At 40.6% G+C, this 10000-nt stretch overlaps 1 protein-coding gene across 1 annotated transcript in view; it reads right to left on the reverse strand.

The window, feature by feature from the left end:
- Positions 1-2259: 2259 nt before the first annotated feature.
- Positions 2260-10000, reverse strand: part of LOC138000619 (protein KIBRA-like) — a 20587-nt gene continuing 12846 nt past the window's right edge. Inside the window, exons 11-20 of the mRNA XM_068847163.1 lie at positions 9622-10000; positions 8941-9012; positions 8562-8642; positions 7752-7874; positions 7037-7339; positions 6159-6311; positions 5527-5652; positions 5022-5156; positions 4515-4588; positions 2260-3549 (exon numbers count right to left, since the gene is read on the reverse strand). The exon at positions 9622-10000 is cut by the window's right edge and continues 164 nt beyond it. Coding sequence (XP_068703264.1) covers positions 3471-3549; positions 4515-4588; positions 5022-5156; positions 5527-5652; positions 6159-6311; positions 7037-7339; positions 7752-7874; positions 8562-8642; positions 8941-9012; positions 9622-10000 — 1525 coding nt within the window. The 3' untranslated portion in view covers positions 2260-3470. The remainder of the gene's footprint in view (positions 3550-4514; positions 4589-5021; positions 5157-5526; positions 5653-6158; positions 6312-7036; positions 7340-7751; positions 7875-8561; positions 8643-8940; positions 9013-9621) is intronic.

Genomic DNA, 10000 nt, shown 5'->3' on the forward strand with positions numbered 1-10000 from the left:
CACCAAACTGCAACTAAAGACCTTAAATACGTTCGTCCGTCTTTGTGTCAAAACTGTTCCGGCAAAAGTTGCACCTTTCCTGCCGACACATTCGCAAAACAAACTTGATGTCCCAACTAGACATTTTTGCTAGGGTCCTTATTCTTCTCCGTCCATAAGCTGCTTAATTTCCGTTTCTGCATACATTAATCTTAGCTGGCGAAACTTCCTTATTAAACTTCTTTGTTTCAATCTCGTGCCCCCCAATGGGTAAGTTAATATTTCCAACTTTTAATATCTCTCCGGTGGTCTAAAGCAAAACAGCAGCATTAGACAATCCTTTGACACTGCACTTTCCGACCTTTCCGTCATTGCTGAAACACGAGATCTAATCAAATCTGGACTTCCAGATAAAATTAGATCAGTATTGTGTCCTAAGTAACCGAGTACGACTGGGAGGACCTAAATTTTTTCTTTTTGCTAAAAAGTGTCTCCTTTGTCACGAAATCGTCCTGTCTGAGGCTAAAAAGCTCATTAACGTGCTTTGGGACACTTTTTCGCCAAAAAACCCCACAAAAATTGGGGTCCATGGACCCGCTCCAAAAGGGGGTCCATGTTTTGTCCTTTTCTCCTGTTGAATTTATTTGCAATAGTAAACATTAAGGGGTTTTCACCGGCACATTACGGCGTTATTATGAATGTGCAACTGGCTGCAAAAACATTTACTTGTTTAGTTCGGTACTTGGCAAATTAAAAAACTCCCTCTTCCAAAATGTATCATCTTACATCTGCGTTGCATGGTATTCCGAGTAAACGCTTACAGAAACGTCTTGTTTTGTAATATTTTGAGACCATTTCACAATAAAACATAGGCAAGCAAGGAAGTTAATAAGCACATTGTATCTCATATTTCACGGTTATTCAAACAAAAAATTACAATTGTCACGTATCAACATTGACCAAATCGATTCCTGATAAAACTGAGTCGAAAAAAGCGTTAATCTCTCTCCAAAATCGTTTTTTAGGACGTCCAATAAGTTTCCGCCATACGTATTTTCACAGCGACTTGCAATGTTTGCCCCCTGGCGATCCCAGAACCCTTTGCGTATAAAGCACGGATCCGATTAGCGCATGAGTAGGAGCTTGCCTCTCCTATACAAGCCCTATGAGTCAACCTTAGCTCGTATCTTTCTATTTTTAGAACGCCACGAGTTTTTCGGCTCTGCACACACTGTTTAGAATGGCCAATCAGAATTATATTATTGTGGAACAAAGACAAAAATAGCAAAATCAATGTATGCAAATTGTGCAAATTGATGTAAATTGTTGTAAATGTGAGTCTCCTGCTGAAGGATTAGTTCTAAAAATAGAAAGATACGGCCAAAGGTTGACTCAAGGATATAATGCATTGGGAGGCTCCTAGTCATGGGCTCCTGTGGAAACTCCTTCATTGGCTCATAAATGGTATTACGGCTAGAACATGCGCAATATCGTCATACTCTCCCTTTAAGGGAGGAGTGGTTCGGAATGTTGAAATGGCGAGCAATAGGTTTTGATGCACCTTTGTCAGTTAGGGAAAGAAATTTGTGTTTGTATTGTTAAAATCAAAGGGAAATTCTTTAAGTTTTGATCGAGCGGAGGAATTCAACCCAGACCTAGGCCGCGAAAGTCAGTTAGTATCCCGCCTGGTTTGAATTCTGCTTCGGTTATGGGAATTATTCGAACTAGTTTGCATATGAATCTTTTTGTATTTTTAATAAATACTCTTTTTTTTATCATGACGCACGCATGTGCGTTTATGGAACTTGGAACTAGCTTATTGCGCATCCTCGGACCCAGACTTTCTCTGTTCCACTCTTTCCGGTGAGAGAGTGCCAAAGAGACAGAGTTGTAAGTGCCTACTATTGTTATTGCGCATACGTTCTGCGCATCTCCAGGTACTCGGGTTTCCTGTGGGTGATGCTTACTAAAACAAGGATGTTTATGCGCGGTTTAAAACTATCCAAAACAGAGATAATTAAACTTCAACTTGGAAAAAAAATGCCATACATCGTTTCGTATTTTAAAGCTCTTTGCAAATATTGTTGATCAGTTATCTTTGAAAAATGCGTGGTTACCCCCAATTCTCTTTTTCGATTTCAATAACACTTGTTAACATATCTGCTTTTCCCACAAATCCATAAACCGCGCAAAAATAAATTTGAATTAATTAGTAGGCACCGTCCTTAATCACGGAGAACTTAGCCTCCTGAGGAATCGCAAACAAACACAATCATGAAATGTACAAAATAATGCTTTCTCTTTTATTACAATACTTCGTTTATATGTAAACGAACAAATTTATATAGCAAACTCAATGACTCTTAGGTCATCTTGGAGATTTTTTCGACTATATAATGTCATATATTAAAATACTATTTTTCACAAATGGTATATAGGTGTCCGGATAATAAATAAATATGTACATCCCATGTATTAACAAAATTTGGGATACAATTTTTTTCAGAAATTACAAGAGTAAGAGATAGGAGACTCTACTAACCAATGATGTATCATATCCAAGTAGTGATCAGTACTTTATAAATTCTCCTTACAATTTTAATATACTACCAGGTAGAAGACAGGTTTTGAGAGTGAAGATTAATATCAGCTAAGGGATATTATCTTGATCTAACACCAAATTCTCATTACAACTTAAGAAATAGATCTATGGTACTGGTTAGGAGAATAAACTTTCAGATATTGGTTGTGAAAAGGTTAGCATATACGTAATCGATAGCGAGATCTGTTTCATATCGAAAGAGTAAAAGGGATTTTAATTTCGTCGGGATAAAATTATCCAAGCTTTGAACGCCTGTATTAAAGGCAGGTATACTTATGCATACATTCGCAGATTACAAATATAGTTGGAAAACTTCCTACAAGAAGTCCAATACAAAAGCGTCCTAGAGACGGCTACGATTATAAACAATTTACAACAATCAAAGGACTTTTAAAGAGTAGTTGCTCTCTTTTGCCAAAATTAGAAAACTTGATTTGTACTTCTTGAAGGTGATCTTGTTTTGTGTACTACAGTTAGAGCGACTTTCAATCGAGTGTCGTAAAACCAAAACCAAAGTAATTACTTTGGCCAATCAAAAAGGACGGAGACAATCCAGTAAACCAATCAAAACTCGAAGTAATTACACGTAGCCGCAACAAAGCGCGGGAAAATGTGCACGCGCGAGCCACGATTGGTTTTGGTTTCACTTCTGATTGGTTGAAAAAATGGCGCGACAACTTTAAACCAATCACTGAGTGAAGTAATTCAAAACCAAAGCAATTCGCTAATTACTTTCGACACTCAATTGAAAACCTCTTTAAGTCTATTTAATTTCGAACGAAACGCCAGAAAGATATAACCATCCGGTAGAATCGATGACTCGAATGCTCTTCATTTGTACTTAGATTGAATTGTCACAGGCTTTTAAGAATTAGCTTCTGCTGTGACGTTAAACCCACTGTTCACTATCATTTGGATTCGCAGAGGACTTCGGTGGTTTTGAAGGATTAAGAGGATTAAGCCTTTCCCTGAAAACGAATTAAACACAGAATTATAATTCAGCAATCTAATAGTACACAATGGGCCATTTCCGACCATGTCTGCCTCCTCTGCGAAGTTTTTCTTATGAAATTAGTTTTTATTCATATGTAAAGTAGAAATAATTACCATCACAAAAGCTTTGCAGTTAGGCTCGCTTTGAAGAGGAAGCAGACATGAACTCGGAAATGCCCTATTTCCTTTGCAAGGTATGTAGTGTTGCTGTGGGATTTACAAATCACGAACGTGCCAACACGGGTTCCAAAGGATGCACAGTGCTACCGACGGAATAAATTGCCTTTCATCATTGGATACCTCCATCGGTTCAGTTTGATTGCGCTTAGAACGCTCCACCTTTTTAACAGCCCATACTCAGTCGTTGGTCGTCAATTCGTTTGAGTATGGTCTTAACATTTCTTGCACCTTCCCGGGGGAAGCGATAGGGAATAAAAGTAGAACCTCATGGACACTCATTGAGGCCCAAATTACTTACGGTGCCTCGGTGTCTTTTCGCACGCGGTTGTAGCTAAAGCAAGTTGTTTAATTAATCACGGTGAACGTGCCTTCATACATTTTGATTAAAACCTCTTCAACAGTCAAATTGAAAAAGCGCCTAAACGGCATTAAATCGTCCAAACATCCAAACAAAGGGTAAGTGATAAATAATATGACTCGGTCAATGAAACCCGACAATCATAGCTTCACTCAATTAATCGAATAAATGCAAAATTTAGTACCAGCCTCGGGCTTTAATGATATAGCTACTATTTCCAGAACCATTGTGACTGATTCTGACATTCACGCAAATTTTCTAAGACAACGAGTTTCATGGATTTCCCGCAACAAAAATTTCCCTAAACTTGAAGATCCATTTGCTGACCAGTGCGAACAAGTAAACCAGAATTGAGTTTGATCAAAAACGCAAGCGGGAAAAGAACAGGTAAAGAAATCTCACCTCAGCGTTTTCTGGCTTCTTCTCGAATACGGGCTTCTACCGCGATAACCATGAGGATTCCAGCTTCTGAAGCCCTACGAATTAAAAGAGAATTACTTTGTGAATCGGACGATCCTTTCCTGACACAGGAGATACAAACAGCACAGGCATAAATGTCGATAAAGTGAGAGGCTAGCTAAAGGCAACGACCAAGTAAGAACTTAAGTGCCCAAGTAACAAAGGATAGGAACGGAAGTATAATTTACAAAGTACCAACCCATAAGGCGACCCGAGATCCCTGTCCAGTGTCCAAAACAATCTAAGGAGGCGACATACACAGTCTCGTTCTCAGAGCCCCTCTTTTAGTTGTCCCATGTCACTTCAGGGGACAGAGAAAACAGACACCGAACATCTAAGATCAAAGGTCACGTCATGTCTTGTGGATCATTCCATTCTTCACCGAAGTAAAGAATATAAAGAAAGATTCACTATCAACTGATAAGAGAATTAGTCGATTAATGAACTCACCTCGTCTCTCAGAAGTGATTGAAATTCATCACTTTCCTCAAGCCATTTTGGGATCTCTGTCGATCCACCGTCTATGGCTTCCTCAATCCTCTTCTTGAGTTGAGATAACTTCCTGATTTCATCGTTTACTTGTACCTTAAAGGGGTAAAAAGCAAGTTAGAAAACAATTGATAAAAGGATATATTTCCCACATGGATATCTTTGCTTTTGGTTGAAGAATCTCGAAAGGAACTTTGTAATTTCTTTGGTTTGAAAAGACTTCGCTAAGTAATCAATGGCTCACGAGTCTTGCGCCAATTTCTCCGCCAATTACTGAGAGGTAAAATCAAACCCAATTTTGAAAAGGATATTATCTAATGAGTGACTCTTCTTTATATTCGACGTCGACACAACGAGACTAAGAACAATGAACGTTCTTCCAGATCTGCATAAAAAGTCTTCTTTGTAAAATGTCAATAGCTTTAATGGAATGCGGCTGATGCCAATGGAAACGTTTATCACCAACCTGCTTAGCTCTCGAGGCTTCAAGATCAAATTCAAGGTCCATGGCTGTTGCTGATCTATTGCTACCTTCTCCCAGATGAGGGACAAGTTGCTGATATTGTTGAATTCCTTGCCACGACATCGGGCGCTGGAGAAAAATGAAAACAACCCCGCCGGTCAGCCGAGACATCTAGCATTACACCACGTACTTCAGTCAAAAGTGAATTCAAGTAAAGAAGGACCTTGTTTAACATCTCTCGCGAAATAATAAAGCCTGCTATTAATAAACAAGTCTTTTAATAAACAAGTCGATGTGTACTGAGGCGGAAGTCGTCTCCTAGGATACATCATGGACGGCAGAGCAGGTGTTTCTTGGCGACTGACACAACTCCCTTTGGAAAAATGGGTGACTCGCGCCAACGCTTTGTCACTTTCACTACCTAGGTTGGAGGTTATGTCTAGATCGAACAAAACATCGCAATTCGTTATTTGCCAATTAAAATGCGCCTGTTCCGTATGTGGTTGGCGAAGAGAGCGCTTCCCTCTTTCTTACTGTATGTGATACTAGGATTGTTTTTCGCTGCTGTTAGAAATTCAACTGGGTAGTGTAATGAGTCGCCGGTGGAAAAAAACTAAAATACGAATATGCATCACCTTTTTTCTTCTCATGCTGGTCCGCTCCACTGACAATCTCACAAAGGGACTGAGATCTGTTTGGCGCGTGGTGCAATCGGAGTTACTGCGGTTGAGGTTTATATCATATGACATATGGCTCAGGGGCATCATAGGCACTTCATTTTCTTCTCCCTTAGAAGAAAGAGACAACATCTTTTACTATCTTTGGGATATAACAATCAATACAATTGACTGATCGACTGACTGCATGACCGACCGATTGATCGATCCGATCATTCATCAATTTATTCCGCATTCATCTAAGTTTCATCCACAGGATAGATCGATACTTGGATAGATCGATACTTGGATAGATCGATACTTGGATAGATCGATACTTCGATCCATCCATCGGATCGATCAGTACTGAGATAGATGATGGATTCACTTGCTTGAAAGGATGATCGCGAACACAAACATAATACCGCTTGTCACTTCTCTCCGAAACCGAAAACCGAAACCGAAATTTCTTCTGCCTTCGGGGCCCAGGTTGAACGAGGTTGATAACCATTCAAGGAAATCTCCGGAAATTGTTAGTGGAAAAAAAGCTGAACTGTAATTCCCGATCGGGAAATAAATTTGAAGACTGTCCAAAATTTCAAACCGAAATCTCTATGCCCAAAAGATATCTTTACCTTCTTCACGACTTTCTCATAAAATATGAACGAGTTTTTAAGATAGAACACAGCCTTCCCAAGAAATTTCCAGTCAAGACGAACCCTATTTAGTTTGATTTCTTGCATACTGTTTTACCTTATAACACAAGCAGCAGCCAATCCTCTTAATTTTTTTTTTTTTTTCAAACTAAAGAGCTCGAGAGCAGGATGAACGCTTTGATAGAACTATAGAAAACTTACCTGGTGAGGAAACAATCCCAATGGCTGAGGATCGGAGAACTTGCGAGAGTACTTTGTCTTTGCCAAGGGGGGTCTGGATCGAGCCACTGGAGACCGATCGAAGTCGCTGTCTCGATCCTGAAGAGAACCACCACTGATAACACTATCACCTTGCGACTGCGCTCTTTGTACAGGCTTTCCTGAGGTGTGTTTTCGAACAGGTAGGCTCTCCACTGGCTCGTTGAGTGCCTCTTGGCTTACAGATCTACAGGGCATGCGCTCAAATCCAGCTGCTGACTCAAGGCTTAAGGTTGAGCCCTCGCACTGTTACAAACAAAAAAGGAGAATATGAATTGGTCCGAAACACGCCTGTCTGTAGGTAAAGCACCTTAGCGGAAACCCTAAAGACTTAAGCTGCTGATAGGGTAACTTCGTGTGCTGAGAAACCAAGGCAGCATAGTTTTAACTGGGATGAGGAAAGTCTCTGAAAAAGGTGTACTTTGAACCCACAATCTCTGAATTAAATCACCGTAGCTTTAGCAACTTAGTTAAAAAGCCGGACGGCGGTGAGCAGCCCATGGGCAGTCAAGATGTCATTAAGCAGCAAATGCGAATATACCATTACAACGAAAGAGTACTGCCGTGCATCTCACAATTTTAAGGGTAATTATACGTGTGCTAGTGGATCCCATTAAATCTACGTAAAAAAAAAGACCACAGAAGGCAAGACACATACCCATGAGCTGGGTCGAAAGTTGCCACGTTTTGGCTCAGACGCGCTTTCCGGTGACACTGGACTCATCGAAACTGCTGTTGCGCTGCTTTTGCGTTGGTATTTCGCAGCCGCAGAATGAAAGAACTGCAACCAAAATAAATCATAGTTAGAGTTATCGTACCAACGTTAGAAAAAAGCATTAGCACAAGCGGACCCAACCGAATTCTATAGTAAATAAAATACACGGTCTACTATGAAACTAAAAAGCTACCCTAAAAATCATTACAAAAACTTTTTTTCTTTTAATGTCCGCATTCTTTGCATTAAACTAACTAAAATACATGGTCTACTACAAAACCAAAAACTACTCTAAAAACACATGTTCCGAAGCCTAAAGCCTAAACCCTAAACCCTAAAAACACATCGCCTGTTCCGAAGCCTTAAGTAGACTAGGGAGTGATTAAGATGCGTGTTGTTTTTAATTGCAGTAGTAGTTTCATCGCTTTGGTTTTAGTTTTCTCCAGCAAAATTCCCACTCTTGCCCAAACAGCCTATGGTTAGCTTCCAAGCAATCAAAGTGGTGAAATCTGCTATTTTCGGTTTTCGTTGGCTCCTGTATCGACACGCAGTCTCACTCCTTCATTCCTTATTCACTCCAAACATTTTAGGGGCAGAACAGATAGCCCAGGGCAAATGCAAACTTAATTTAGATCACAACTGCAACGACTTCAACTTTTCAGTGTATGTAACTGAACTTCTCGCGGTCTACTTTCTTTCGGATTGGAAAAAGGCCTTTATCATGTGATTTGCGGAAGGGATAACAAAACCTACCGCGCAGCTCAAAAGGTTGTACCAACGATATCGCACAGGAGTTTGGACGTTGAAATCCGCCAAGCTGACTTGTGCTCCACCCTTAGAAAAATTAAGCAACAATCAGAAGAAGGAAGACGTGAATCACAGTGGCAATAATGATGTAGTTGTTGTTGTTCTTGATAATGATGATGATGATGGTTGGAACGACAATGGAAAATATGAAAAATAATACTCATGATATTAAGGGGATCACGATGATAAGTACAATTTCCGCAACGCCAGAAACTCATCACGCGATCGCATGTTCCGAGGAAAAAAAGTCCCATACGCGTATGACCGAAAGGAACACCTCGATCTCGTCTCCAGAGAGATATACAGAGTTGATAAAGCAACTTACCAAAAGCTCCTCCACACCGTAATTGTTGACTGCAAAGATATTAACCTGCAGTGTCTTGGTGGTGAGCTTACCCTGCAAAGACACAAAATTGATTAAAAACAGCAGAGCGTCTCCTTACCACGATGGTTGGCAGTCATACATTTAGGAAAACAAATGGGTTTACAAGTACATCTTGGCATCAATTAGTTGCAAAAATATGTGATGCAAAATACCCTATATAGCCTTCAACGAAGGCTTCACGGTCTTCGCACCTCCTTCCTTCCTCATAAACGTTGCCAGCAATACTAGACGATATCCAAAACTGGAGAAATAGTTTTGAATGGGGGAGAACGTAGTGTAGTAGTAGAATTGTTTCGCGAAAATTGTGAATTTCAAGGCGAAACTCAAAGTGCCACCGTTACTTGGAAGGTAGTTGTTTAGGGTCAAGCCCGTACTGGGTAACTACTGGCGAATGCGGGACCCACGAGAACGCTAGCTACTGGCAATTCTTTGTAACAAACGTGGCGGTATAAATGAACGGAGAGATGCAATTCACCGGTTACGACTTGGGAACACACGAACAAATCTCAATGTCATTATCTACCAGGAGTCAAAACCTTCCTGATTAGTAGTCGGGCTTAGAACTGTCATCAAATGTCTATAGTCTTTGATATGTCTAAAGCTCATAAACAGAAGCCTCACCTCAGCCAGTGGGATGTGAAACTGTTCGCCAAACTCTGGGCTTTCTTGGTAATCACACGGTTTTGTTTCCAATACGCAGCTTTCGCCCGAAGAACACGGCAGTAATGCAGCTTTCACATACAACGTTTTACAGGGCGACGTGCTGCCCAGTGCCTTCAAACCTTTGGCTTGATCAATACACACCACCAAAGCTTCCCTTCCAGCATCGTAAGTTAAACCAATTTTGACCTGTGAGGTTTCCGAGACATCTTCTTCAAAATCCGCTCTTGTTCTCAGATCGCCGTTGCTCTGAGCAGCTTTCAAGTTTTCCTGAGACGCGTCGAAGACTCCGCTATCAGCTGCAACCGATTCGTCCGATGGAGCCGCTGTGACCGGCCGC

This window comes from Montipora foliosa, chromosome 4 (genome assembly GCF_036669935.1).
Source record: "Montipora foliosa isolate CH-2021 chromosome 4, ASM3666993v2, whole genome shotgun sequence".
NCBI lineage: Eukaryota > Metazoa > Cnidaria > Anthozoa > Scleractinia > Acroporidae > Montipora > Montipora foliosa.